This window comes from Stegastes partitus, unplaced genomic scaffold, assembly GCF_000690725.1.
Source record: "Stegastes partitus isolate 25-593 unplaced genomic scaffold, Stegastes_partitus-1.0.2 Scaffold860, whole genome shotgun sequence".
NCBI classification, from domain to species: Eukaryota; Metazoa; Chordata; class Actinopteri; family Pomacentridae; genus Stegastes; species Stegastes partitus.
The window spans coordinates 147,267-162,247 of record NW_007578591.1 but is presented as its reverse complement, the minus strand read 5'-3'; the positions used below and the strand labels follow the sequence as shown (position 1 = coordinate 162,247).

Below are 14,981 nucleotides of genomic sequence, written 5' to 3'. Positions count from 1 at the left end.
CGGCGACCTTCTCGCTGCGAGGCAACAGTGCTCACCAACTGTGCCACCTTGCAGCCCTTGTTGAATTCACCAAAAAAAAAATAAAATAAAATCTATTTTAATATTTCAGTCTCCCTTTAAAATATGTCAAAAAGATACATAAAATACAGCCTTTGAAAAATGTAAAAAATCCTTGAGATAATATATTCATCCATTGAAATGTAGGTGTTAGAGGTTGGGACATCCACTTCTCAATACAAAGTCATATAAAAAGGACAACATTTTATATACTTAATTTAATGCTATCTTAACTCATGCTTTTGGATTGGCTAGATTATAACATTACGTTAAGAATCATCAAGGGTCTGAATATTAAATTGTATTTTAAAATGTGTTTTTTAGTATGGGACTACAATTTGAACCAGTTCGTTAGAATGGCCCACATATGGTCTGGAAATGAATGGCAATGGTGTTTTTAATCAGAAAATATGTAAATTTAGTAGCATTGTTTTTATTCTGGCAAAAAAAAATTTCTTGGTGTACAAACGAAGCAGGAGTGAGAATATTCTCTCATTCCTCACATTTACATAGGGTCATATTTATTATACCATATGGTCTTAGCTTTAACATTAAATTAGTCGTATTAGTATTCTAATTATTATTGTTGTCATATATACATTACAGGTATTATCACACCATCAATGACAGCAAGGTCTTGACCCAATAATTAACACTTGATGGGTTAGTTTTGTAACGCCATTTATACTTTTTTTTAATGCTGTTGCCTTGAATTTGTTCCCAACAACTTGACATTATTATTTTATTTTGTTTTATTGTATTGCTTAGGTTGCTATTTACTTGTCTGAAAAAGTGCTACACAAATAAAGCTTTTTTAAAAAATGATTATTATATACTGTTACCGGAAGTTAAATGGCAGCCCGATATTAATCATGATACTGTGTGTCGCCTAGCAACCATTGTTTACCAATCTAGAAGCGCCATATTTGGCACGTTTATTTATACAGCACAATTCATGAACAAGGCAATTCAAAGTGCTTTACAATGGCAATTAAATTAATTACAAAGATGATTTAAAAGGTAGACATTAAAAGCATGCCTTAAAATCCTAGAAATAAAACAGAATTTAAGCAATAAAATCAAGCTAAAATTTTATGACAATAAAAATAAAGAAATTAAAACTCAGATAAAAAGAGATGTTTGGCACAAAATGTTACTAAAACCGTGAAAAAATTAAACAGAACTCTTCGGTGCCGTTACATTCCTCCTCAGACCCGCTAAACTACCGTCTGCGCCGTTTAAATTAGCGCAAATCTCGACCTCTCGCGGCCAAACGGGAGACTAACGTCCGCTGTCACGTGAGTCCGCAGTAACGTGACTTTGGCAAACGGGAAGTGCGAGACGAGACGGCAGAACTTCTCGTTAACCCCACAAACACGTCTTGGTCCTCCCGGTAAAACGGTCACCGGGCAGCCTGTCGGTACGGAGCCGGACAGCCTGAAGCACAGAGCGGCGGAGTCCAGCGGGATTAAAGGAGGCAGCCAGGTCGGATATCCACTGTTGAGCTGGGTTGTGTGCTTGTTGTGTTTGCGCTGTTGTGGCTCTCTTCAGTCACCGCTAGTGTCATGGGACAAATCAAAACCTTGCGCTGCTTTTCCTCACAGATATATCGCTGAAAGTATATTTTTATTCTAACGTGTAGACCTTTCGTTCGACCACCTTTTGCTTTTCCAGCACGTTGTTTCAGTTAAAACGAAACTCTGACTCACTCCAGTGTGACTATGAAATGTTGACAGAGGCAGTATGGAGGTCATTATACATACAAGAAAACAAACAGTTATTTTCTGTATTTACTATCTGGACTCACTGTCCATTGACGTGTTTCTAGTTATAATGTCGAGTCAAGTTCCAAGTCATGACTCATTTCCAGTACATACTATCAGTTGTCAGGTTATTAGGAACACCAGCAGACTGCACATATAGTCTCTGTGGTTACAAACCTGTTAACTGCAGCATTTTCAAGTTATGTCAGGCTAAAATGAAAATGGAATGTGAGACACTGGCAAAGAAAGGTCCACCTATTTTCTTTCTGTGCTTTGGCCGTGTGCCAGATTGAGATCACACACAGTGCAGGCTGCTAGACCAGTGTGCCTTATAATTAGTCTTTTTTTCTGCTTGACTCATCTGTAATTGGTAATACCTGTTTTCATACATTTTATTCAGTTGTGATTTTCGTAATTCACTCTAAATAGTCCAGGAGGAGAGATGACAGGTTCTGGTGAGGGGAAGAGGTTCACCCATAAAGTCTGTGTATCTGACAAAAAAAAAAAAAAAAAAACTTGGAAATTTCTGTCCATAGTCTAATAATAGTTTAACTGTGTTTTTCGCTGATACCAGACTACCTGTTGTCATTATTTTTTTCTTGTTAATTTAATGATTAGAGAGGTCACATGCTATATGTAATAATGGGAAAAGTCCATACAAATACTACTGTCAATGCTGCAAATATCCTGCTGTGAGAAACCAAAAAATAAACTACTCTGGAAATAAACACTTGACATGACAGAAAAATGTTTTGACCTCAGTAAACAGACTTTTTTAAACAATAAAATAAGATCCTAACGTCACTAGTGAACTATTTTGTTTTCTAGAGCTTTAATGCAGGATCAGAATGACAGATGAAGAGATGCAGAATATATTTTTTTAATTGTTGTAAAAACCAAACCAAAACACTGGGATCTGGAGCTAGAGCCCAGATGCCGAGACCAAACCACGCCACTGCCTATGCCTCACTAAAAGCAGGTGCACCCTGACACTGCAAAAGCTACGACCTATATAAAGGTCATAATGTTCAGTTTATGATGAAACTGTTTTAGAGAGGTGTTTATACAGAGTCATGGTCATTTTGGCTGCTGTCTCTTGTAGCGTGTCTGTCTCATTTGTATCACTGAGGTTAGTCTGATGATAATGCAGCACTGTTCAACAGCACCACAAATCACTCTACAAAATTAACATAAAGGGAACCTGCGTTTAACGGTTGTGTTTTTAAAAAAATATATTGTCCATTGTAACCAACTTTGTCTGACTGCTTCAGTTTTAGCTGGGTGAAAGAAATCAACTGGCAACTGACAGTTTATTCTACTTCTGTACTTTTTTGTAAAGCTATTGTTAAAGGATTTTGCTCACAACTGAAAAAAATAAAAACTCTGCTCTTGTAATACTGGTAGAAACACGTCTGTGCAAGAATGGAAATCCCACCTTATCATCACAGTCAGGAGGACTCGACTCAGCGGTTCCCCTTTCTTCAGTTTCCACTAATAAACTTCTGCAGTTTTTCGTGTCCCAACTGAAAATAGATGCCACCTGTCGACATTTTTTTTTTCTATTTACTGCCTCTCTGTTTTACATTTTCTCACCAGCATCTCTCATTTCACTATAAGCTGCAGCTCTTTGGCTCAGCTGTCAGTTTTCAAGAGAAAAGTCTTAATTTGCACTTGTTTCTTTGATGTTGTGCAAGCAGCTATGGGCTCCATGTTTCGCAGCGAGGAGGTGTGCCTGGTGCAGCTCTTCCTTCAGTCCGGTTCGGCTTACAATTGTGTCAGTGAGCTGGGAGAACTGGGCTTGGTTGAATTCAGAGACGTGAGTTACCTAAACTTTTGTTTTTACTCTTGATTCATTGTCTTGTGGTGCAAAGCTCACGAAATACAAACTGAGGAGATTATTAGCTACTGCTTTTGGCCAGAATTCTTTTCTGTGTGTATTTATTTTGCCACTGTTTTTACCTAAAATACTAGACTTGCAAGTGATGGGTTAATTTCAACTTTATTTTTATGGGTTTTAGCTCATATCATCGCTGTTGATCTATTGACACCTGAGTGTGGTTGTCTTGTTTGTTGGAATCTGCAGCCTCTGCGTGTCTGAGTTGTGTCAGTTAGATACAGCAACATTTTCCTTCCTGTCTTCTAATCAGATGAACATGAGTAACCTTGTTGCCCTCTTCCCCTCCCCTGTCCTCCAATGTTTCAGTTAAATCCGAATGTGAACGCCTTTCAGAGGAAGTTCGTCGGAGAAGTCAGAAGATGTGAGGAACTCGAGAAAACTTTTAGTGAGTCTTGATTCATTGTTTCCCACAGGCAAGTTCTGTATTTGTTAGTTTTGTTATGATCCTCATCTGACCTTCTTTATTTGCCCTTCAGCCTTCCTGGAGCAGGAGATCAATCGCTCCCTGTCTCCACCCTTGCAGGGTTCCCTCCCTCCTCCAGTCCCAACACCTTCGGCCCCTCAGCCCCGTGAGCTCATCACCATAGAGGAGGAGAGCGAAAAGCTAGCCAGAGAGCTCAAAGAGGTGAGCACCTAAAACAAGACCGTAATGATAAATCAAAGCATTCTTCCTCTCCGCCTAATGCACCATTAGAGAAGGATGAACTGTTTGGATTGACGCGAGGTCGTATGTGTGTGTTTCTCACTAGGTGTCCAGGAACAGAGACAGTCTTCGGGCTCAGCTGACTCAGCTATGTCAGTACCGAGGCGTCCTGACCAGAACACACTCTCTCACAGCCTCACAGGTGGTTAAAAAATAAACTTCTGCGGCAGTTCCTTTATCATTATCAGCTTTTCATTTTTATTACTGTTCTGTAGAAAACACACTACAATAAAATCTTTCGTGTCATTCCCTCAGGCACCTCCGCATGTGCTGGAAAGCCAAGGCCTGTTTGATAACCGCCAAGATGTCCACCTCAGGTAGATCTCAGTTACCAGCATTTCTCTAAAAGTGTTCTATCTTTTCATTTCCATTCGACACATTTTCCCTTTCTTCTCTTTCAGTTTTGTTGCCGGAGTGGTCCATCCTTGGAAAGTCCCCTCATTTGAGCGGTTGTTATGGCGGGCGTGTCGCGGTTATATTATCGTGGATTTTAGAGAAATGGAGGATCGACTCGAGCACCCAGACACGGTGGGAGCTCAGAGACGGAGAGACTGGATTATAATTAAAAGGCAGAAATGAGAGTCATTTGTAGTTCGGAGATTGTCTCTGATGATTTGTGACATGTTAAGAGTTTTACTGTGAGTATTCTATCACAGCTGTTTACTGTTTCTGTGTTTGCAGGGGGAAATGGTGCAGTGGACGGTGTTCCTCATTTCCTACTGGGGAGAACAGATCGGACAGAAAGTCAAGAAGATATGTGACTGGTGAGGAAATCTGTGCATCAGTTTCTGTCCTCTCTTCTTCATGTCACCCATAATTTTTATCGTACTAGGTCTAGTGAATACATCAAGCTCATCATCCCCAATACCTCTACTATTTTTGGCCGTAACTCCTTTTGCTTTGCAGCAGCTACCGACTGGAACACCTTACAAAACACTCTCAAACGTGCAACTCTGACTCCACTCACCACCTTCAAGCTTAAAATCAAAAAGATTGTAGTTGACTGTCGCTCCTGCTGATCACACCGGACTTTACTTACATACTTGTATATACACACACGCTTTCTTACACCTCATGCACATCTTTTTTTCACTCACATGCCTATGTTTATTTTTGTTCTATGTTATGTTTATGTGTCTATTTGTGTCTGTAATTTACATGTGTATCTGTTCCTGCTGGCACCTCTTGGCCAGGTCATGTTTGCAAATGAGAACTGGTTTTCAAACATTTTTACCTGGTAAAATAAAGGTCAAATTTAAAACAAACAAAAAAAAAGTTTTCTGTTTGTAGATTTACACACTGCTGTCTATTGAACCTAAATTTCTTTTGATTCCCCCCCCCTTCCATTAACAGCTTCCGCACGCAGACGTTTGCATACCCTGAGAGCTCTGCTGAGAGAGAGGAGATTCTCCAGGGACTTCAAGGTAGAATTGAAGATATCAAATCAGTGAGTGTATTACCTCTTCATAAAAGTGTGACTTTTGGTTGATACTTTGACACAATTACAAGCTTTTACCCTCTTTTGTTTGAAATGCTTCAGAAATACAAGTAATGTTGCAGTAATGTGGATTCAGAAGAATAAAATATTACTTCACTTGTTCCACATCTCTCTCCTTTCACTTCCCTCTCTTGTACTCCAGGTGTTGTCACAGACTGAGACCTTCTTGCAGCAGCTGTTGCTGAATGCAGTGGCTATTCTGCCTCAGTGGAAGGTACGAGTCCAGAAGTGCAAGGCGATCCAGATGGTTCTGAATCTCTGCAGCCCTTCAGTCACAGACAAATGCCTGATCGCTGAGGCCTGGTGTCCGACTGCCAAGCTGCCTGAACTGCAGAGTGCTCTGAGAGAAGGAGGGGTGAGATGATCTGACAGCAGAATCGTGGAGCCGTAGACCAGGAGACTTTACATTAATGACTAACTTGCTCTCCGTTTTTATCCAAACTTCTCCATCCTCAGAGGAAGAGCGGAAGTGGGGTTGACTCTTTCTACAACCGTCTGCCTTCCTCCACTCCTCCACCTACTCTGTTTCCCCTCAACTCCTTCACAGCAGGTTTCCAGAACATTGTTGATGCCTATGGAGTGGCCAGCTACCGTGAAGTCAATCCAGGTACGTCATCACACCGCAAAAATGATTTTCTCTTGAATGTTTGGCATGATAGATCTATTCAAAGCTGAGCCCAAAGAATACTTGCATGTATTTGTCTCTCGATGCCTCTACAGCGGTGTACACCATAATCACGTTCCCCTTCCTGTTTGCGGTGATGTTCGGGGATGTGGGTCACGGACTGCTGATGACTCTGGCGGGCCTTTGGATGGTCCTTGAGGAAAGGGATCCAAAACTTAAAAACAGCACCAATGAGGTAATTTTCAATATTTTTTATGATGTTAAATTACTAAATGTGTAACTTAAAGGACAGCTTTAGTGATTTTCCAGATTTTTCTTAAATCCACAAAAAGTCTAAAATCAGCAATGAATAGATCTGACTAAAAGGTAAAGTGTGCATATCTAAAGGTAGATTTACCTCATTCCTTTGTGCCACAGAGCCCGGCTGTTGTCCAAAAATGATTTAAAAACACAACAGTTTTTCACACTGACTATACTACTTTCTAGAGATGTGAAAGTTATCACTGTTATTAGTCCGTGGAGCTGTTTCTAGATAAACTATAATGCCCATACATTTCATAGTGAAGAAACAAGTCGCCCATTACAACATTAGGACCCTGTTATGGGTTATATATAAAGAAAACCAATGGAACTCTATGGCAAAGAAGACTAAAATAAATGTTTTATACTTGTTGTGTTCGTAGCATCCCTTTATTGTTGGTTTTGGGCTTTTCATGGGGTTTCTTGACTACAAGAAAACAAGTATAGAAAATTGCTACATTTATCCTTAAATATTTGAAGTTAAAACTAAAACAAAAGCTCAACATTTGACAAAAACAGGAATTATGTTTGCATTAATTATACACGCTAACTTTTTTGCTAAAGGCAGCTTAAAAGGTTGTACATTGTGATTTGTTTACAATAAAGAGGAATGGAGATTGAATAAACATATGAATTTCTTTATTTACTTCCATCAAAAATGGAAGCAGCAATCAGAGACAAACGTTAGAGTTGAGCTAAAAAGACTGCCGTCTTACCCGCTTTTCATTTGATTAAGAGAAGCTTTGCACAGACCATCACATGCAACCTATTTATGTGCACGTCACCAAAAAACATTCTTCTACATATCCCACAGGCGCATTAGATAAATTGAATTGAGAGTAATTAGGACTTATCTAGTTGCCATTCATGCTCATCCATAATGACATTTCACGGATCAGTGAAAAGTTGCATAGCTGAGAAACAAACATTTCCGAACATAGCAGTTTTCTTCAGGAGTGAAAGCATGTAAGACGCCTCTACTTGTACTCTGAATACTGAAAAGCGTGTCCTGCCTCTGTGTTTCAGATCTGGAGGATGATGTTTGGAGGAAGGTATTTGATTCTGCTGATGGGTCTGTTCTCTATCTACACGGGGGCTATTTACAACGAGTGCTTCAGCAGAGGCCTCAGTACCTTCAACTCAGCGTGGCACGTCGGACCGATGTTTCAAAAGAATATATGGAAGTGAGGACATTTCATAGAATCAACCTCCAAATGATTCCTGTTTTTCCCTCCAGCGTCCACTCACTTTCTTACTTTTGTGGTATATCTTTCAGTGCATCAGTGCTGGCTGGGAACCAGTACTTGTCCATGGATCCTGTTGTGTCCGGCGTTTTTAACAGCCCCTATCCATTTGGCATTGACCCGGTATGTCCAACACACTCGATTACTTTCAGTCAAGAATAAACAAGACCGCTCTCTTCATTCTTTCTTGCGTTGTTGCAGGTTTGGGGAATGGCCAACAACAAACTAACTTTCCTGAACTCGTACAAGATGAAGATGTCCGTCATCATTGGGATTATTCACATGACTTTTGGAGTCACCTTGTCATTTTTCAACTATTGGTAAGTAATCGTGTTTTATATTTTTATGTCTACACTTCCCGTATTTATTCATTTCATATTTATTCACACTTGCCTTCATGTATCCTTGTTTCCCTGTCTGTTTCCCTGTGTTGTTGTTTTCTCCAGGCACTTTAGAAAGTTTAGCAGCGTGTTCTTTGTGCTGATCCCAGAGCTGTTCTTCATGGTGTCTCTGTTTGGCTACCTTGTGTTCATGGTGGTCTATAAGTGGATTGCCTACACCCCTGCCCAGTCCAAAATGGCTCCCAGTATACTTATCCACTTCATAGACATGTTCCTCTTCACAGAAAACGCCGACAACCCACCGCTTTTTAAAGGACAGGTAGGTAGTTTACTTTTTTTCCCTTAAAACAGAACTATCAGGGTTTCAACTCACATTCTGTGATTTGCTTGTACATGTTAAGTATGCCATGGGTTTTGTAATGATGAATGCATTTTCCCACTTGCCACTTTTTGTTAGTGCAACATGAAAATCACTTTGAAAATGCTTGTAACCTGGTTGTGACAAGGAAGCAACCACACTGAACATTTAGTCTGCATTAACTTTTGTATAGTTTATTTGATAGTTGCTGAGTACAAGTATTTTATTAAAACATTAAGCTTTAGAGTTTTCTTTATAATTACCTGTTTAGCATTTGCTTTGGGTTTTATTTTCTGACAATATAGCATGTACGTGCAATACTATTTGGCGGACTACTCTTAAACCTACAGACAGTCTCTGCAAGCTCATTTCCATACTGTACTCATTTGAAATAAAAAACTTCCAAAAACAAGAGTATTGTCCTCTTACATACCTTTCCTTTCCTGTAACTCGTCACATGCAGATCTTGCTGCAGAAGATCCTGGTGGTGCTGGCTCTGTGTTCTGTGCCGGTCCTCCTCCTGGGGAAGCCTACGTTTGAACTCATCATGTTCAAGATAAGACGACGTCCGATGTTCATTGTGGAGGAAGACAGTCGTCTCCTGGTGAACGACGAGGGCTCAATCAACACTCGCCAGGGGGAGGTGGAAGGAGCAGCTGCTGAAGGGGAGGTAAAAAAGGAGCAATTTTAACTTCATTTATCAAACAGATTACATGAGATGCAAATTTGTGTTTCTTGTCTAATGTTTCTAACTGTGCTGTCTGTAGGAGTTTGATGCAGCAGATGTGTACATGCATCAGGCCATCCACACCATAGAGTACTGCTTGGGCTGCATTTCCAACACGGCCTCCTACCTCCGACTCTGGGCTCTCAGCTTGGCACACGCACGTTAGTGGCACACAGACACAATGTGTATCTTTATACTCACATGATACACACACACAAGACTTCCTCTCTAGAACTAAACTTACTCATGCTGTTATTTTTCCAGTCATACACTCATGATATATTTCCCAGCTAATTATGGTTCTCTGACGGTGAGCTATTTGTGTCTCCACAGAGCTGTCCGAGGTGCTGTGGGTGATGGTCATGCGTATTGCGCTGAAGTGGGAGGGCTATGTGGGAGCTGTAGTCCTTTTTGTGGTTTTCGCCTTCTTTGCCGTGTTGACCGTCTCCATCCTCCTGGTTATGGAGGGACTCTCAGCTTTCCTGCACGCGCTCCGTCTGCACTGGTAAGGATGAGTGGAAGGAGAAGACAAAGGGGAAAAGAAAAAAAAAACAAAACCTTTGCGTGATTGACATGTTGAAAAGTTTGTATAAGTTGCCTCTATGTTTCAGATTTTAGGCGGCTGTACATTTTTGTTATCAAATTATCCAGTTAAACTTCCTCTCACGTTACATATTTAAAAGGTTTTTTGTAATGAAACTATTCCCATAGGCAAAGTGATCTTCCACATCATTTCCTCAGTCAGGTCTCATGTATTTTTACATTGGTGTACATATTGCACTCTATTTACTGTTTGTCGCCTGACAAATGTGATGCAGGTATTGAATCTGCTCAATAAACTGTATGGCAATCTGTTATCTATCTAGCACACAAAGTTGGCATTTTTTGCTTGAGGGCGTTGTTGAAAAGAGGCACATAATCTACAGTAGGTTGCATGAATGTGCTTAGTACATCTCATTTCAGTATAGTCATTATATTTTGTCATTTCTTACAAATAAGTGTCATTTTATTTGGTTTTTCTCTGAAGCAAAAAAGCTCCACCAAACTTTGCTTTTGGAGACCATGAACAACCATGTGAACGTTTTTGTGAATAAAACACTGGTCAACATTAGCCCTAACAGTGGCATTAGCAGAAAACATTTTCAGCTTCATGTCGATTGTAGACGACATGAGATGGGTTTGAGAGCAGGTTGTTCACTATTTGCAAAGTGGGTGGTTTAATCCGCAGCTCCTTCATGTCCTGGAGTTTTCTCAGGCAGGACACTTGCACCTTAAGTTGCTCTAGATGGCAGGCAACACTTTACACGGCAGCTCTTCAGTCATGTGCTGTGTGTGTAAATGAATGAATCAATCACATAATAAAGCAGTTTGTAGAACCTAGCAAAGGTTAAAATGTGGTTCATAAATGCAGAACATGTACTATTTATTGAAGCTTGTATTTGTGGTATGTTGATTTTCGCTTGTCTTTCTTACAGGGTGGAGTTTCAGAACAAGTTCTACAGCGGAACAGGCTACAAACTCAACCCTTTCTCCTTCTCATCTCTCATCAATGCCTCAGCTGCTATGTGATCAGTCAAATGATTGCCAAATGGTTAAATTAATTGTGTCTGTGTGCTTCAGAATGGCCCTGTCTTAACAATGGTATTCTGTTGCCTGAAGGCTATGAAATGGTTTAATTAACTTGCACAATGATCATAATGAATGATACAGACTGTTATTTTTGCGTCAGTAGAATTAGTCCCTGTGTAATGAATGAAAATTGCATCATATGATAGGAAAAAAATATACTTTTGTATCCCCTTGCTAATTTTTTACTCAGTGTTACGTACTGCTTTCTAATTACTCTTTCTGTAGCTCAAGAAATAATTGGCAATGATTAACTTCTCAACAAATAAACATTTATTATAAACATCTATTCTGAAAAGGGAAAGTAATTCAATTAGTGGATCTTTTCTGCAGTTTAAGGGAATGTACAATTGTTGACTTGATTTTTTTGCAAGCCAGTCCTGCAGATTGTCGAAATGATAGCAGGAAATGATCTGAATGATTTTTATGAGCCAAAGATACTTTCCCTCATTGTCATGTCTTCCAAGCACATCATGCCACATGTATTTATTGGTATTTAGTATTTTTTTTCTGGTGCCTTACTAGGTCTGTTTGTTCATGCATTATATATTCGGACAGATCATAACTTCTATCATCATGAAACTACTTTGTACAAAACTGCATAGGACATCTGTCTCATTTTTCCCTGCCAGTTTACACTGTAACATTTTTCAAATTTGAACTGAAATTAAATAGAATTTTCTTGTTGAATCTTATTATGTGATGTAATTTACTCAAAAGACCACCTTTCTGATTGTACATCCACACTGTTCATAAAAATGACTGCATATCAGGTGAACAATGGAAGGATTCAAAGCATTTATTTGTATCGTATAGGGAGTAAATACCACAATGAAACTGGATATCATTACAAGTCGTCCCACTTTCAATATCTTACTCTGTAATTCTGTACATATGGAAAGTAGTAGCACCTACTAAGCAAAGTGTATCTTACATTATCAGAATATATTACTGATTCATTCACATCCATGTAACCATGATTTTAATTTAGCTGAACAACGAAGAGCAAATGTTTACTACTATTAGCATTGTTGAATGTTAATCTCTAATACCTAATTTATCATATTTTTTAAAGATGATTACCTTACATGGTAAAATTTTAACCTGCAAAACTACTAGTTGCTGTCAGATAAAGGCAGTGGAGTTAAAAGTATTTGTGAAACAGCAAAGCATAAGTATCGAAGTAAAATAATAACATACAAGTACCTCAAAATGTTCCCAAGGAAAGGGCTTTTGAAAAAAATAAAAAAAATCTATGTAGTTATTTTCCACTGCTGCGAGTTACTATAGTATAAACGAATAAAAGAATAAAAAGTGAAGCAAATGTTTTTATCCTTCATGCAGTATGAAGCGGAACATTATACGCGGCGTCTGTTTCTGTCAGGACTGCTTCTGAAGTAGCACCAAGTGAACCGGATATTATTCGAATGTCAAAGATGGCGCTCCTCATGTAACGGTGAATTCTCCTTAAGTACTTGGAGCGAAAGAAGCATGTCGGAATATTTTTGAGGACATAACCACGTAACAACACCTTGACTGGACTTTTGTTTTAGTTCGTGAGGGAGAACAGCTGAGGAGGAGATGGCTCAGAGAGGAATTAGTCGCAGTTTGCGGCTGTTGTTCGGTCAAACTCAACGATGTCCTCCAGTTGTGGCTGCAACCACTGGTAGGTTAGCTAACTGTTGACGGTGTTTTAACGGGTAGACTGCGTTAACCAGTTTAATTTTTGAGCCAAACAATAATAAACCGACCAGTCAGTGTTTCATGTCTGTCTTCCAGCTCGGTGTAGGAGTCAGGCAGCGTCCCAGCCGGAGCCCAGCGCGGATGAAAATGAAGCCGTGAACCCGACCTTTGAGAACAGAAACCCCCGGAACCTGGAGCAGATGGCCCTGGCTGTAAAGGACCGGGGCTGGAAGACCAACTGGCCCCACCGGGAGTTCCACCACAGGTCTGTAGTGTTGTCACCACACCAGAAATGTGACTTCGATACTGTACCTGCTGAAATAGTTCGATACCGGAACGATGTCACAGCAAAAACCCAAAACATCAGCAAAAGCAATACGACAGTAGGTGACAGTACACAGAACCCTAAATGATCTTTTCTATATAAAAAAAAAAGAATATATTTTGACAGCGCAAGTCATTGGAGGATGTGAAAAGAGGGCACAAAGCAAGAGTAGTGAATTATTGTACTACAGTGTATATTTTCATAACCAACTCTTCTTTAAAAAGTTGAGGTCCTTCCCACTTTAGATACCACACTGTTGCTAATACAAACATAGCTCCTGTGAGAAGCACATTCGGACACTTTTTAATCACATTTTTTTCACTCTTTCTGCAAGAATTCTATTATTGAGCCTCATACTGTTACCAGCTTGCAGACTTTGCTACCAGTGAGAAGGCTACTTCTGTGTATAGAGATGTTTTCCACATAAGTTATCCAAAATGAGAAAGCCAGAATAAACAGCAATTGTTGTCCCTAATAGCCTCTTCACAGTCTGATGTTGAAAAAAATGCTTATAAAATGAATCCCACTCATTTGACCTATATTTTGGGTCAAAAACATGATGTACTTATGCTGTTTAGCTCTTTCGCTAACACGTCACTCTGTGAATCTTTTGTAGAAGCTGCAACAATTTAAAGATTGTCAACTAGTTTGATAACTGATTAATCACTCTGAGTAGTTTTTAAAGAAAAAAAAAATCTGAATTCTCTGATAGCAGCTTCCTGTAGTCATGCTTGACTTCAAGTAAATGGTTTACTTTTTTCATTTTACAGCACTGTCACAGACTTCTCATTTTTAGATATGCCTTATTAAAAAAAATTGACTTTGATTTGCACGTAAAATATTGGGATATTTTATTATATTTGTTTATCAAAGTCAACCCCCCTTTTTCGCCACACATGACTGCATCGTAATAGCTGTTATGTTAAATTATGCATTTTGTCATCTTTCCATCACATCAGACTTTCAAACAGTAAATTCCAATTTCATTAGTGTTTTAATTTTCCAGAAGTAAGTCACGAGAAAACTCCTGCAGTAATGACTTTCAGTGTAACCAAAGCACTAAAGTCATGAATCAGAAAGAGTTCAGAAAGAAAAGTTCTGAATACTTAAATATTGTAGGACATCTTTACTAGGCTAAGCTAAATTATATTTATTTCCTTTCCTCGCACAGAACTCCTACTGCCTCGGGTGCTTGTGTTTTACTGTGTTTGTTTCGTTTTTCAGGTTGATGTTTTCTCGCAGCCAACACCATGTGACAGCACAGGTGTTCTCCAGCACCTCTCCTATCCCAGTGCTTTCTTGTTCAACCAAAGAGTGGGCGCTGAAGAAGGAGCTGTATTCCACAAACTGTGTGGCAGCATGTCAGGCTGTAGGTGACGTGCTGGCACATCGATGCCGGCAGGCTGGCATCACCAGGATGGTGTACAGGGAGATTCCCTGGACGTACCGCTCCGATTCAGTGAGTAAATGCAGCAGAGGCTGTTAGAGAAATATTTGTCATTTCTCCCCACTTAAGTTGTCACCTGTTTCATGTTTATCTCTCCCTGGCTTTCCTCCTTTGCAGATTCAGGCTTTCAGGACTGCAATGAAAGACGGAGGAGTCATCTTGAGTGAACCCAGAAGAAAATATGTTGGGACATGAATATAAGTGTCATCTGTTGTTTTGTATAAATATCCTCTGTATCTCTTACTCACTGGTCTTTCGTGAATTAATACTGTACTGCTATCAACATCACTACAGTAAGTGACAATATTAAGAATAAAAATGGGCTGATCAAAGTAAGGTGTGCTTTTCCTCTTATGGATAAAGTGTGACTGAACAAAAGCTGATCTC

General features: G+C 39.5%; 2 protein-coding genes across 2 annotated transcripts; both read left to right on the top strand.

The window, feature by feature from the left end:
• The first annotated feature begins 1,400 nt into the window (after positions 1-1,400).
• On the top strand, positions 1,401-11,834 carry LOC103365648 (V-type proton ATPase 116 kDa subunit a isoform 3-like). Its single transcript, XM_008293135.1, has 20 exons — positions 1,401-1,542; positions 3,518-3,636; positions 4,024-4,102; positions 4,194-4,342; positions 4,467-4,562; positions 4,676-4,737; positions 4,822-4,948; positions 5,102-5,184; positions 5,774-5,867; positions 6,061-6,273; positions 6,375-6,525; positions 6,639-6,778; positions 7,870-8,027; positions 8,120-8,210; positions 8,289-8,407; positions 8,534-8,747; positions 9,250-9,456; positions 9,554-9,674; positions 9,847-10,018; positions 10,989-11,834. Exons 2-20 carry the CDS (start codon positions 3,520-3,522, stop codon positions 11,080-11,082), a joined length of 2,487 nt encoding a protein of 828 aa, XP_008291357.1. The 5' UTR covers positions 1,401-1,542; positions 3,518-3,519; the 3' UTR covers positions 11,083-11,834.
• Positions 11,835-12,564: 730 nt separating this feature from the next.
• On the top strand, positions 12,565-14,930 carry mrpl18 (mitochondrial ribosomal protein L18). The gene is made up of 4 exons (XM_008293134.1): positions 12,565-12,805; positions 12,919-13,087; positions 14,372-14,606; positions 14,712-14,930. Exons 1-4 carry the CDS (start codon positions 12,721-12,723, stop codon positions 14,787-14,789), a joined length of 567 nt encoding a protein of 188 aa, XP_008291356.1. The 5' UTR covers positions 12,565-12,720; the 3' UTR covers positions 14,790-14,930.
• Positions 14,931-14,981: the final 51 nt, after the last annotated feature.

Coding starts and splice junctions, on each gene's coding strand:
- mrpl18 (XM_008293134.1), top strand. CDS start 12,721: ATGGCTCAGAGAGGAATTAGTCGCAGTTTGCGGCTGTTGTTCGGTCAA. Junction 12,806..12,918: donor AGTTGTGGCTGCAACCACTG/GTAGGTTAGCTA, acceptor TCTGTCTTCCAG/CTCGGTGTAGGAGTCAGGCA. Junction 13,088..14,371: donor CACCGGGAGTTCCACCACAG/GTCTGTAGTGTT, acceptor TTCGTTTTTCAG/GTTGATGTTTTCTCGCAGCC.
- LOC103365648 (XM_008293135.1), top strand. CDS start 3,520: ATGGGCTCCATGTTTCGCAGCGAGGAGGTGTGCCTGGTGCAGCTCTTC. Junction 8,028..8,119: donor TTTCAAAAGAATATATGGAA/GTGAGGACATTT, acceptor TATATCTTTCAG/TGCATCAGTGCTGGCTGGGA. Junction 8,211..8,288: donor ATCCATTTGGCATTGACCCG/GTATGTCCAACA, acceptor GCGTTGTTGCAG/GTTTGGGGAATGGCCAACAA.